Source organism: Phragmites australis, chromosome 4 (genome assembly GCF_958298935.1).
Source record: "Phragmites australis chromosome 4, lpPhrAust1.1, whole genome shotgun sequence".
In the NCBI taxonomy this organism is placed as follows: Eukaryota; Viridiplantae; Streptophyta; class Magnoliopsida; order Poales; family Poaceae; genus Phragmites; species Phragmites australis.
Window position 1 is genome coordinate 40,120,147 of NC_084924.1, and position 14,527 is coordinate 40,134,673.

Genomic DNA, 14,527 nt, shown 5'->3' on the forward strand with positions numbered 1-14,527 from the left:
ACTTGTAACAACATTTTTTTTAAAGAAAAATGTTGCAACTTGTAACAACATTCTGTTTCAAAATATTTGGCCCGTGCATATAATGTCAGTTGACACTTAATGGAATCGGACCGTGCTTATTTTTATTCAATATATTGTGCTTTCTAAGGACGCATGAAGGAAAATATTCATGAAATGGAGTGAGTGGTATATAAATGTTTTTCCTGATGAATTTCTGAAGTTCATTTTGTAGTTTTCATTTTGGCAGTAAATGGTACAAAATACATACATGTTTCCAAAGTGCGGTAATTCCGAGGGTGAGCCGGATGGGGTGAAAATATACAAACTTGAAGCCTACCAATTCCTAAAGAAGAAGAATCAGCTGCACAGCACAATGTTTGCCCCTCCAGAGCAAACTCCGTAGTCCACAAGCTAAGTCAGGTTTCTTCGATACACAGCACCAATCCAGAGACCAGTATAAGAAGGGGGAGAAAACGAGCCATTGCATCACCACCACCACACCAGCAGTCGAACACCACCGTCGCGGTGCAGGCCAGCAGCCATGGGTCTCTTCGGCAAGAACACCTCCAAGCAGACCGCCAAGCTCAAGTCCCTGGTCAAGCTCGCCGCCGCGCGCCTCGCCGTCGTCCGCCGCCCTCGCCTCGGCCGCCGGTCCATCGCCCGCAGGGACGTCGGACAGCTCCTCGCCATCGGTCACCTCGACCGCGCTCTGCTCCGCGTAAGTGCGCGAATGTTCGCGTCGCGTGTCCTTCCCTTGCCAGTTTGCAGACTTCCAGTAGCGTGTGTTCTTGTCGCGCAGGCGGAGCAAGTGATAGAGGAGGACAACATGCTGGAGGTGCTCGACATCATAGAGCTCTACTGCAAAATCCTCATCGAGCAGGCTGCGCAGCTGGAGAAGCCCAAGTATGTATAAAGTCTCTTCGTATTCGTGTTCTTGACTTCTTGTTTGATTCCGTGTTTCCTCGGTTCCCCGTCTCACAAGGAAAGATTGCAACTTTGGTTCGTTCGGTGGAACCCAGGGAATGCAGCGAGGAGATCAAGGAGGCGGCGGCGGGGCTGATGTTCGCGTCGGCGCGGTGCGGCGAGCTGCCGGAGCTGCTGGACGCGCGCGCCATCCTGGCGGACAAGTTCGGCAAGGACTTCGGCATGGCGGCAAAGGAGGGCTCGCATGGCGTCGTCGACCCGACGGTACCTTTAACTCCTTCCAACTAGACTCGTTTAGTTTACAGGTCGTCTCGCCAACTGCATGTGACGGGAGTTGTAATTGGAGAGTGGTTGTTGCGCCGTTTGTTTCAGTTGGTTTGGAAGTTGTCGGGCAAGAGGGCGAGCCTGGAGCAGAAGAGGAGGTTGGCCAAGGAGATCGCTGCCGAGAACGATATCTTGCTGGACTTCCCTGAGAGCCCAATTGAGATTCACCAGGTTGGTTGCACGACCTCACCGGTCAACGGCCATCCAGCCCATCCTTGTTTGTCACATTTTCTCTCCAGTTCATCTTACGGGAGAATCATGATTCGTGATGTGGTTGTGTTATGCGGTATGCTGGAATGCAGGGCAAACAAAGCGAGCAAACCAAGAACGCGCCAGTCAAAGAATTTGTCGAACAGAGTGAGGTCAAGGCAGATCGTCATGAGGTTCGTGCCGTAATCGTTCTACAAGATCATCAGAATAGTTTGCAAAATCTAATGTTAAGAATTCCATGTCAAACAGGTGCAGGGGAGGCAGAAAATTGTTGATGATAACAAGAACCCCAGCCTTACTCAGCTGAGAGTAGAAGAGAGAGTGTTGAGGGAATCCAAGAAGTACCTCGACGCCAGGATGGCGGCGGAGGCGGCCTTCGAGTCGGCGTCGTTCGCCGCGATGGCCGCTCGGGCTGCCGTGGAGCTGTCTCGGTTGGAGTCCCAGGGGAAGGGATCGAGAGGCGGTGGCTACGACAAGGTGCATCCCGTGCAGAACTCGGCACCCCAGAAGTCTCCGTCGCCGTCGCCGTCGTGGAGCGACATGAGCACGGTGACCTCGGTCGGGTCGGGCGCGGCGCACAAGGGGAAGAGCGTCGTGTTCGACCAGAGCGACGAGGAAGAAGACGAGGTACAAGAGGACGTCGTCTGGCCGCCGCAGCAGCGCCGCGCCCCCTACAGGAGGGCGGTCTCCATGATGGGCACCGGCCGCGGCGGCGCGTGGCACGGAGAGGCCGGCAGGATCAGTGCCGCCGGCACACGGCCGTTCCAGGACGACGGCGCGCGCGACAACAATCCGCTGCACGCGCAGTCACCGCACAGGAGGCACGCCACAGAGTTCGGCGGCGGCAACGCGCACGCGCTTGACGAGTCCCTGGCGCAGTGCGGCCAGTACGCGACCCCGCCGTACCGGAGGAACCCGACGGCCAACACAGGAGCCAACGGCGGCGCGTACGAGAGCTCGGCGTACGTGCACCCGCCGTACTCGAGGATCGTGTCCGCGCTGGAACGCAGCAACGAGCACATCGCGCGGCACGAGGAGGTGCGTACGATCGGCACGGACGCGCGGGTGATCCAGGAGAGGGTGTACGGCGCCGCGCCCGGACAGGGGCACGGACCGCTGAACCCGGAGAGGAGGGCCATCTCGGTGCGCACGAGGAGATGAGCGCTCTTCGGTTGCAGAATTACAGCAAGTGGCCATTCGTCACTCGTCAGTTCAGAGCCGGAATGTCACCTGTTGGAATTCAAGGAGCTTAGGTTCCGGCGCAGGAATCGGGTCCGTTGCTTCGCAGGCAGAGTGGTTTGCTGCGGGATTCCCTGCCTCTGGAAAATCGCAAGGGTTAATCAAATAGAACTAGGTTGTAGCTAGGAACGAATGGATTGTGCGTCGAGCGGATAATGGATGTGCGTAGGTTGCTCATCTTTTTTGTACAGAGGAGTGGGGTGTTGAATTGTGATAAACTGCCGATTGTTTTATAGTAAACATGGAGGAGTTTTGCAGGTGTTCATGAGCTGAGCGGCTCTATCCACCTCTGGCGTGGATGCCATCGTCGGTGACGCCGCAGTCCTGTTGCTCGGCGCTGAGGACGGCTGCCGAGCGCTCGGCCCGCTGTCCCCACCTGTTGCCAGGCGTACGCGTCAGCCCGTGCATTAGGGCAAATACATTGGCCCCGTCTAATAGACCGTCTTATACACTAACACGTAATCTTAGAACGAGTAACAAATAACACATATAATATGGTATCATTTTAATTATCTTATAGTAATTCAACATTCCTTAATTTATACATGGATCAAATAATAGATGTAATTTTCTATAAATTTTACTATGCAGCTTCTTTATATCACACAGTGCTTTAGACGTTCTTCTAGGAATAATATATGCTATTTAATACACATGCATACAACGTTTCAAATAATTGTATGTATGAAAAACAAAAGGGCTAGTAAACATATCCACGTCGAATTTATTGCATAATATTTGGTACATAAACAATTGAAAGAAATTACATGAAAATATCGCTCAAACAAGGACTAATTATTTGGCTTGTTTTGAAAATGATGCCAAATATATTCAACTAAATCATTCCTAAGTTGGGTATGTGTCTGTCGATGCTCACGAATTGCAGCATTTCTCTATAGTACTTTTGAAAAGCACATGTTATTTCCTACACTGACTTCTGGTAGTAGAGCATATGATAATCCTAGAGTCAAGTTTAAATCGGAAGAAGGTTTCTTGGTTGTCTTTCATCTTCAATAATCATGTTATGAAGAATAATGCAAGCTTGCATAATTTGCACAAAATCTACTCTTTTCCACATACGTGTTGGACGATTTACGATGTTAAATCGAGATTGCAGTACCCCAAATGCATGCTCGATATCTTCCCTTGTGCTTTATTGCTCTCGTGCGAACAACTTGTCCTTGTCCGTTTGAGGCGCCGCTATTGTCTTCATAAAGGCAGCCCACTCTGGGTAAATTCCATCAATTAGATAGTAACTGGTATTATATTGTACCCCATTGACAGATATATACACTCGAGGCATTTCGCCCTTCAACACTTGTATGAACAGGGGAGATTGGTTCAATACATTGATGTCGTTGTTAGCCTCGGCGACACCGAAGTAAGCATGCCATATCCGAGTATCATGTGTCGCAACTGCCTCGAGAATCATTATAGGAGCACCATTTTCACCACGGGTGTATTGTCCCCTCCATTGAACTGGATAATTTTTCCACACCCAATACATACAATCAATGCTCCCTAGCATAAAGGGAAGCCACAAGACTCATTGACTTGTAGTATGCGCTCTATTTCCTCCAATATGGGGGGCGCAAATACTCTAGACCAAACTTTTCAATCACCCCCTGTGCAAACTTTCCTAAGCATTCCAATGATGTGCTTTTGCCAATCTTAAAGTTCTCGTCAAGTGCGTCTATAGGGGTGCCATATCCTAACATATAAATTGTTGATGTACACTTGATTAGTGGTGAGAGTCCTTCTCGATTGGTAGCATCTGTACTTTGAGTGAAATATGGAGAGCATTGACCTAGGGCAGCCACGATATGTAGGAAGAGTGACCTTCTCATCTGAAACCTTGTGTGGAACATCAAGTCAGTGTAGACAGGGGCCTCAGAGATGTGCTGTGACACTAGCTCCTCATGGGCATGTTCGCGATCCCTCAATATGTATATCCTAGTATTGCTTCAACACCGAGATGATTCAACTCTTTCTACTTCGAGTTGCACCTTTAGCTTTGCCTCAATACATGCAACGATAGAGTCCAAGGCTTCTTGCTCAGTCATGAATTCTTCTAAGTCCTTGTCAGGATCTAAAGACTCTAATGACTCAAAATCATCGAATTCATTTGAAGAGCAATTTATAGCCTAGCGGTTCTTATTCGATTCGGATGCAGAAGCACGTGAAAGCATAGTAGAGCGATTCCAAATCGTACTCCAGAAATGTGATAATGTCAAACTCTAGGAAAGTGATTAAGTTGGACTCTATTGACTCGACTTGGAGTTTACAAGAAAAAGTGATGGAAAGACTTGGACTCTATCTTGTTTCTAAAAGAAATACTGAACAAATACAAGAACATGTTAAATGAATGAATAAATAGACCAAACTAGAGACCTTAGCTTTCTTACACCCTCGTGGACGCGAGAGATCAGTAACCACATCAGCAAAGGACGTCAGGTACATAGCTTCCTGCATCTCAGAATTCTTTCTTTTGTTGCATCCATTAAGGTCCTCATTATACGCATGCCACTTTGGTTGATTTCAAAGAACCTTCCAATAAGCTATGAGTTTGAACTGACCTTCTTGAAAGTCGACCTCATAGAAAGTCATGGCTTTGTACATCATCTAGTCATCAGACTCTCCACTAGCACGGAGCTGTTCTGCTTTCATCCAAGAGCCTTGAAAGGCATCCACACTTCTATTCACCTCATAGAAAGGCATTCACACTAGCACGAAGTCATGTTGTTGAACATGGCAGTTACTGCTCCCCAATTGATCATTTTTCTTCCAGTTCCCATGAATCGGATGTTTGAGTTTTTCAACCAAGCATTAACCTGTATTGTAAATAAAGAAGGTTAGAGAAAGTGGATAAGTATTTAGAGAGTTAGATAGAGAACTGAATGGGAGTAAGCAAGGTATATACCAATCTTATTGTCTCCTCTGATGTCCATATCATCCTCCTCCCAGAGCTATTGCCTCCATTATCTTTTTTTGAGAATGTGCTTGGATTGCCTCTATTGTTATCAATATTGTCAAGGTCCACAACATCACTGATCTGTGAGCCAGAAGCTGAATGTGGTGCCTCAAATGGAACATATGGAGCAACACCGCCACCGTAATGAAAATTACCTGACATGGGTGGCTGATGAAGAATTTCTTCAAGAAGAGTGTAGTTCGATGAATGTTGAAAGTAACTAAGGAAACCACTAGGCGGGCGAGAACCCATTCCACTGGAGAAATAATGAATATGTGTAAGCAGCAACAAATATATAGAAATGAATTGAACTTGTAGTGCAATTAGTCACAACGCAGCAAATCAGACAACAAAATTGCAATCCAGACAAATAACATTGACACAATTGTGGAGAATTTGCTAGATATATAGGAGAACCAGTTCAATTCTACACACTAATTCCACCATTTCTCTATGTATTTAGCTTCCATCATAGACAAAATAAAAAGTTTTGCTCCTTAGAAAGGTCCTAAAGAGTTACACGACAAGCATAATAGCTTAGTTTAGATGTAAATTTGTTGTAGTCTCCAAAAATTAACGGATGCTGAGCATGCAGTCACACATGATGGTTACTCCTGTTTACTTTTGTTTTAGAGTCTGCAAGGTTATTTTCATTATCCGTTGACCACACCTTTGTGTATCATCAATCGAAGCAATCAGCGTCATCACCATGGCACACATGACACTTCCAATATGCCCCAAAATAATTGGGGCTCCATACAACTAGACAAACAAACAACTATAGTTTTATTGATTGATGTAATTTGCTAGGTAAACATCGAAATATAGTTATACCAGTCCTCTTGGATTGCAGTGCTAGTGGCATTTGGATCTGAGCTCTGCACAACGGGAGGAGAAAAGTTGGAAACAAAGGTTGGAGCTGTGGGCGACCATGTAGGGGCTGTGGAGCTCGGCCCTGGTGTGGCCTGCAATTCTGGTTCCGGTGGCAGAGTTTGCGCCTAGTGTGCCGCGGACATCTTCGATTGACGAGGAATCCTCGCAGGTTGGGGCATCAGGGAGGAGCGCGGTAGGATGGGGCACCGGGGAGAGGTGTCGTTTGGCGGGGGGGGCAGGGTGGGTCGCCATGGATTGGGGTGTCAGCGAGGGTCGCTGAGGGTTGGGGCGTTGTGGAGGGCTCTGCGGGTTTGGGTGTCATGGATTGCGAGCAGAGAAGCTTGGGTAGCCGATTGATGTGAGAGCAGATGGATGAGGAACGTAGAAATAGTATGGAAAATGGCGTGGCTTGGCACCATAAATTGATTTCGCGCAAAGGGTGGAAGGGAACAAGGAATCGCGCGTCGGGTGGGAGGGAAGATGGAGTTGGCGTAGCGGATCCGTGGAAAAGGGAAAATCAGCTTCCACGATAACAGGGCGTACAACACTGCAGTGGCCGTCTCATCGAGCAAAATTTTCATTTATGAGCTGGTTGCCTCTAGAAATAATGATTTCTCTCTTCTCTCTTTCAAATCATGACTTCTCTTTCCTCTCTTTCAAATCAGTAAAAATCCTAGGTGGTATTGCATGTGACTACTGGGCGGGTGCGGCACCGTCACTCAGGCGCACACCTTGCTTTGCCCGTTGCGCTTACTCTGTTACTCACGCGTCTGGCACCGTTGCAGGACACCGGTAGGCAGCCACGTACGGAAGCAAATTCTATATGACCCTGTCTAGAAAAGCCCTCGTGAAAGTAAATTCTATATGACTCTGTCTAGAAAAGCCCTCGTGAAAGCAAATTCTATATGATCCTGTCTAGAAAAGCCCTCGTGAGATTCTATTCATATCATCCATTCTGTGATACAGTGACTGGACTGAAAGGAGAGAGAGTGCATAAACATATATTATAAAAAAAAATTATAGAATAAAGTTTCATAAAATTTGCTTGCGTCACGCACTTCACCGCGCACCGCCGGCCAATTGCTTCACGTCCCATCGGTACAGGCCGACACAACCACCGCATGTTCTGCAGCTTACTGCTATCGGATTTGATGTGATCTCTGGCGAACTGGAAGCCTGGACCAGTGGACCACTCCACTCTCCATGTGTTGTGGAGCAACAGTTCTAGGTTTGATGGACGCCGCTAAATTTCAATGTGTGCATACTACAATATTTCAGTATGCATATCTATATTTAGTAAAAATTAGTCTGAGCGTATATATTATTTTTCTGTTTCTAGATAATTAACATCTAGAGTTTAACGCTCTATTTTTTTTTATCCCACTTCATTGTGTGGTAAAAACGAAGCACAATCTTAATGAAATTTCGTCTATTCTTTCTTATACACCCCTACTATATAAACAAATTTATGAATATTTAAACAAATCATATAATCTGGAAGCAAAAATAGAACTATATGAATATAAATCATACCGATGTGTACATTCAAGCAAAAAATCAGAATAATTTATGTGGACCAAACGGAGCAAATAACAAATCCAAGAGAAATACATTTCAGAAAAAATTTGAGGAGCGAGCTGTTACCCATTTGCAAGCATGTCTATTATATTATTATTTAAGAGAGAAAAGGAGCCATCATGTTCGCTTTTAAGATCACAAAATTATCACGTTAATCGAAAAAAATAATCCAGATCCCTCATTGTTATAAACATCTAACAGTCTAGATTAAACCAAAGAACTTATATCAAATATGATTAATAAATAGCTAAATTCGGAAATAAAGAGTCCATATCAAGTACGATTAATAAATACCTAAATTTGAAATTAAAAATTATAGAAAATTACCAGTTCAATTTCCATACAGTTTGGCAAGCAAAATTTCTAAATAAAGATTCCAAATAAAATAAAATAAATAATAATTAAAATTAGAGTTAGAATAGAAAAAAAGGACCGATATCAAATATAGTATTATAAAAAATCAATTTATTATAAAAATCAAATACCTAAATAAAGAGTCTAGGTAAAATACAATTAATCAACAGCTAAAATTCATAATAAAAGAATGAAAAAAATTAAAAATTATTACTAAAATATTAGATTAAGAAGCATCGTGTAGCTCAAGTTCATCACATCAAGTAGATAGCAGGCAAGGCACAGTACGCGGGCAAGAAAAATCTATTCTGATTTTGGTTAGACTGTTTACACTTGACGCACGATTTTGACAGTTGATCAAAACATATACGAATCGAACCAGTATATATATATGATTCGAGTACAAGTTTATAGCATAAATAATTTTTTCACTAACATAATTTTTATTTCTTTTTTTAGTTTTATATGTTTTATAACTAAATTACACTAACCTCATAAAAAATTAAAGAGAATAATTTTTAATCAAAGATTATCTAACAAAATGTTATAGGAAGGCTGGCCACGCTATTAGCGTGAGCTACATTACTAGTTCGTACAATTTGGCAAAGCAATTTGTTGCATACATGCAAGCAATCTGGTTAATTCGCTAGCAAGTTGTGCAAATTCAGGTCAGGGAGGGAAAAATCAGTAAAAGTAGATAACCAAATCCGTACAATCCGATAAGTAATTTGTTCCATACTTACAGACAAATCTACTGAGAAGGATATGGCCATGGGACCCGAAGAGCACCAAGGAGCAATTCTACCATTCTTCTTCCTCATCCCCACCAAATTCTCCCTCTAGCTCCTGTTCCCTCGCATGCCCATCCCATGCAGGCAACGGTGAATGCCTTGGCTCCTGCATGGTACAGATCCAGTCATGCTGCCCAGATGGGAGGGCGAGCTGCTGGTCTCGACTGAGCACCATTGAAGCTTACAGTGGAAAGGAGTGGAAGAGAGACAGAGTGATTCGATGATAAAACGGAGACAGAGGCCGAGAGATACGGGAGAGCAGATGGGTCACAAGGTCGAGCAATGATGCGACAACAATAGTTGGGGAAAAACACGTGCGCACTACAACGAGAGTTGAAACTTGCACGGGGTGATGCATAGCAATGGATCCATATATATCCGATGACAGAGTACACGTGAGGACGAGAATGCATGGGCACAAATGCCCGAAAACTAGTCTTTATCTTTTTTTTCACAAAAGGCCCTCTCCTTTGCACCTGCTGCTGACTAGTTGTGGAACGGCTGCCTGTCTTTTTATACCTTAGCTCAATTGTCGGTTTCTAGTTTTTACCACTTCGAAGGATGCACACTCAAAAATACCACCTAAAATGTTGCCACTTTGATGATATGTCATTTTGGATAATTTTATCCTTGTCCTCACATGTCAAGGTTCTTCTCCACCTCACCTCCCCCAAGGCCACCTCACACTCAAGTTCTCAATGAGATGGAGTCCCTGCCGAATGGAATGGACATCCTTGGGGACAGCTGTGTAAGAATAGCTCCCTTTCATGACAAAGGCTAGTTAAGTTTCACTAATGTGCTCCACCATCGATGACAGATGCAGCCACTTTTGACGCACCTCGTGCACGCTCGCTGCCTGATGTTGTGACTCATAAGCACCAGCGAATGTGGTTAGAACTAGAGCACGCAAAGGTAATGACGCGGGAGAGAAAAGGAGAAGGCGCACGAGAAGGGGGGTGAAGGATGAGGAGGCGATAGATGCATCAATGTTAGCGTCGAAGGATCTGCTTGGCAGTGGATGAGATGGGGGCGGCGAGGAGGTGGACAGATGAGTAGTCAAGGTGGTCCTCGTCTAGGAGCGACGTGCCCAGGAGCTGCAATCTGGGAAGCGATGTGGAGGGTTCTTGAGATGGCCAGCCAGGCAACTGGGCGGATGGCGGTGCCATGCCACCCCTTCCTAGTGATCTCCGGCAGAAGGAAGAAGAAGGCAACGAAGAAGAAATGGGCAAAAACATCCAAAGTGGCAAGGAATCAAGGGATTTATGTTCTAAGTGGCATTTTAGGGGTCGTTTAGTAGGGCTCCAACTCCAGCTTTGTTCTACGGATGCACTACAGATTCATAGTTGAATAGATCCATTAGTGAACTAATGGTAAAAGCAGGTAATTAATATCCTCTCAGCTTGGTGTGTTGGTTTGTTTCTATGGTGACGGATACATATTTGGAGTAACATTTTGATCGCTACACATAATTGCACAAGAAAGTGAGAGATCCTCAAATCGAGCTGCTCCACAAAATCATGAAGTCGTCTTGTTTGACCGGGTTTCGTCTAGACCTATTATAAATCCAGATTAGAACCCTACTAAATAGGAACGTAACTAGACTATGACTAGGACCATACTATAGAGAAAGCCCATAAAGAACATGTTAACCTACTAAAATATATGAGAGTAAAAGATTAAACTAAGCATGCGTCTGGGCCTGGCCCTAGTTGCCCTAGACCAATCCACCTCTAATTATTGAAGCCGCTTATTTCGAGGGGCAAAAGATCAATTTTCTCATAGCCATCTACCAACCGAGTTGCAAACGTTGTAGGCGCCTCACCTGTTGGCTACGAGTGTCGGGTATAGAGAGAGCTGCATCACCTAGTCGGCTCCAAAATCCAAGGCGTTGCTAGATAACTAAGGTTTCATCACCAGCGACTGAATGAGAGGGTAAATCGCCTGTAGCAAGAAACTGAATCATAGCGGCAGACAAAAGGAGAGGCATAGACCAGTGGAAGGTGCCGAGATCAGGTTAAAAGACGGAGAAAGGGAAGATCAAGTAACTTGCGCCAACAAAAGGAAGTCGTGTACCATACTAAATCTTTGCTTCGAATTTTCGTTGTAGCCATTGGTTCAAAAAATCAAAACCAGAGACACAAGTATCTCAGAAATGATCCCATTTGCAGTAAAAATGAGCTAAACAAAGAACACCTTACAGATAGCTAAACCATTTTTTTGCACGTTACATTTGATTTATCCCTGGTAAATTTTTTGCACGTTTTGTTTGCTTTACCACCAGTAACTATGAGCACGTTTAGATTATCTCCCATCTCCAAGCAAGTGTTGCAACAAGGCCTTATTCGTGCAAATGAGAAATGAGTTCGTTTAAACCAAACTGACAGCAGAGACACTAAAAAGTGGACTTCCCAAGGCTACTGGTATGGCCCTATAAAATCTCTGTCCCGCCAATGCAGACTTCAGATTAATCCACAAGCAAGCCACCTTCTTCGTCTTCCCCTTCCTCTCCATCAAGCAAAGGACCAAGAAGAAGACAGCAGTTCAGATCAATCATGCAGGAATCGATCAACCATGGACTTTTTTTAGAAGAGAGATTACTCGGCTTTTATTGAAAGCCAATAAAAATTCCGAACATACAGAACCAGATCAAACAGAAACAAAACATAGCTGGAGAGACCACCTTACAGATAGAGTCAAAAGGACGCAGTTTTGCACGACGCCTATCTACACAATGAAAGAACACCCCTGAGCTAACTAGCAGCCGTCATCAAGAGCAGGATACCAGGGCCCTAAAGTTCCAGCACATCAAAGACAGACACTGGCCTAACTTCAAATGATTTGATCCATTGCACCATTTTTGACGTCACTGCCTTCATGGTCACCTTTTCATCGGCTTTGAGGAGATACTTCCACTTCTATAAGTAGGAAATTCTAGAAAAGAGAATGTCAATTGGCGGGGCAAGGAATTTTCTTTCTATCGCTATTTTATTGCGCGCCCTCCAAATAGCCCACTCTAAACCTGCAAACAAAAACAAATCCGAATTGTGCGATTTTGTAAAGACCAAATCAAGCCACTTATGAAGCAAATCGCCCGTAGATTTAGGTTGTTCCACCCACCCAAAGCATTCAGTCAAACAGCACCATGCAAAACAAGCTATATGAAATTTAAACAAGATATGATCAGAGGTTTCTAAATTGCCACAGAGGCAATATTTCTCACTACCCTTCCAGCCTCTCTTCTTAAGAGTAGCTGTAGCTTGCATTTTGTTGTTGGTAGCTTCCAAAAAATTTTTTTTTTGAGAGGAAGCTTACTATCCCATATTATACCAGCATCCTTGTTTCCTCCAAAAGTAAGAAATTTGTACAGGAATCTGGTGGTGAATTTTGCATATTTATCCAAAGCCCAGATTACTTCATCTTCTCTATCGCTGAGATGTATTCTTTATAATTGTTCATAAAGTATTTACACCCTGTTATGTTCTAGATAGTTTAACGTTCTTCTAAATGTCAAAGCCCAACTGTTATCAATGTAGCAGTCCTCAACTAGGACATCTGGGTCCTCACAGAGATCAAAGAGATCTGGATATTGGATTTTAAGGGAAGTATTGCCCAACCACACATCTTTCCAAAAGACATTCTTATCCCCTCTATTCACCTTATACCGAGCCCCCTATTGGAAGAGGTGTTTGACGTCATGCAGACCCTATCAAAATTGTGAGGCCCCTCTTTTTTTTTATCTGAAAAACAAACCATCAGGCATATGTTTGGCCCTTAAGATTTGGCACCATGCCTCCTGACTATTGTTTACAATTTTCCAAATCCATTTCACAAGCAAACAATCATTTAACTTCATGGTATTTGCAATGCCTAGTCTACCTTATTATTTTGGTTTACACATAGCCTCCCATTTCAACATGCGGTATTTAAATTTATCATCAGCACCTTGCCAGAAAAAATTTCCTCTAATGGAGTCCATCTTTCTGTGCACCCCTACAAGCAGATGGTAGAAGCCCATAGTGTAGATAGGCAGACTTCTTAGACAAGAGTTGGTCAAGGTCAGCCTCCCTCTTGAGGGCATGTTCTTTCCTTTCCAAGGGGAAAGTCTCTTATACATCTTCATGCTCACATGCTCAAACATCTTAACCCCTAAGTGCTGGTTAGAGGTGGGAATCCCCAAATAATTCAAAGGTAGTACCCCCAATTTACAATTCAGCATGTTGGCCTCCCTTCCTCTATCAACAAGATCAAAGCCAAAGCCAAAAACCTCACTTTTAAGGAAGTTAATCTTAAGCCCTGACAACCACTCAAAGCAGTACAGCAGAATCTTCATATTAAGTATTAAATGATCTGATCCATCTATCATCAACACAGTATCATCAGCATACTAGACATAAGATACCCCCTTGTTAACAAGTGAGTTAGGGCTCCAATAACTAGACCCTTATCTACAGTCTTCTCCACCATATCTCCCAGAACATCAGCTACAAAATTAAAAAGAGTTAGAGATAAGGGGTCACCCTGCCTCAGCCATTGATAAGTTTTAAAGTATTGACTCCTTTGTCCATTAATGTTAATGCACACTTGTCCATCTTGGACAAACTACATCACCCACTTGACCTAAGTGTTAGGAAAACCTTTCCTAACAAGGACTTCCTGTAGAAAATTCCATCTAACTTTGTCATATGTCTTCTCAAAATCTATCTTCAAGATGACACCTTTTGTTTTACTTTGCTTCAACTCATGAAGCGCCTCATGTAAGATCACAACCCCCTCCAAGATATTCTTCCCTTTGATGAAAGTAGTCTATTGATGATTGATCAAATGAGGAACTAGAGGAGTGATTCTATCAGTCATCATCTTAGTAAAAAGTTTATAGTCTACATTTAACAAATAGATTGGCCTGAACTGTTTGATGGAGGTTGGATCCTTGATTTTCGGGAGAAGGGTGATAACACCATAGTTCAGCCTTTTCAAGTCCAGGGTGAAAATCTTTCATCATGTCCATAAGGTCACCTTTAAGGACATCCCAAAACTGCCCAAAGAAAGAGGCCCCAAACCCATTTGGAGCTGGTGCAGAGTCAGTTTTCATGTTAAAAACCACCTGCTTTATTTCTTCTTCTGTGATCTCCTTGATTAAGACTTCTTGGTCCTGAAGAGATAGCTGATGTTCAATATCCCAAAACCTCTCTTTGAGATGGATATGAGATTCTGCATTGGATCCAAACAGCTTCTTGTAGAAAGTAACTACATGCTTCTCCAACTC

At 44.0% G+C, this 14,527-nt stretch overlaps 1 protein-coding gene across 2 annotated transcripts; it reads left to right on the forward strand.

The window, feature by feature from the left end:
- Positions 1-361: 361 nt before the first annotated feature.
- On the forward strand, positions 362-2,954 carry LOC133916489 (uncharacterized). Of its 2 annotated transcripts, none has more exons than XM_062360175.1 (6): positions 362-718; positions 800-903; positions 1,020-1,188; positions 1,297-1,419; positions 1,551-1,631; positions 1,714-2,954. In XM_062360175.1, the coding sequence occupies exons 1-6, from the start codon at positions 542-544 to the stop codon at positions 2,617-2,619; spliced, it is 1,560 nt and encodes a 519-aa protein (XP_062216159.1). In that variant the 5' UTR covers positions 362-541; the 3' UTR covers positions 2,620-2,954. The 2 variants fall into 2 exon arrangements, with proteins under 2 accessions (XP_062216159.1, XP_062216157.1); XM_062360173.1 differs by having other exon boundaries at positions 363-718; positions 1,708-2,954.
- The last annotated feature ends 11,573 nt before the right edge of the window (positions 2,955-14,527 follow it).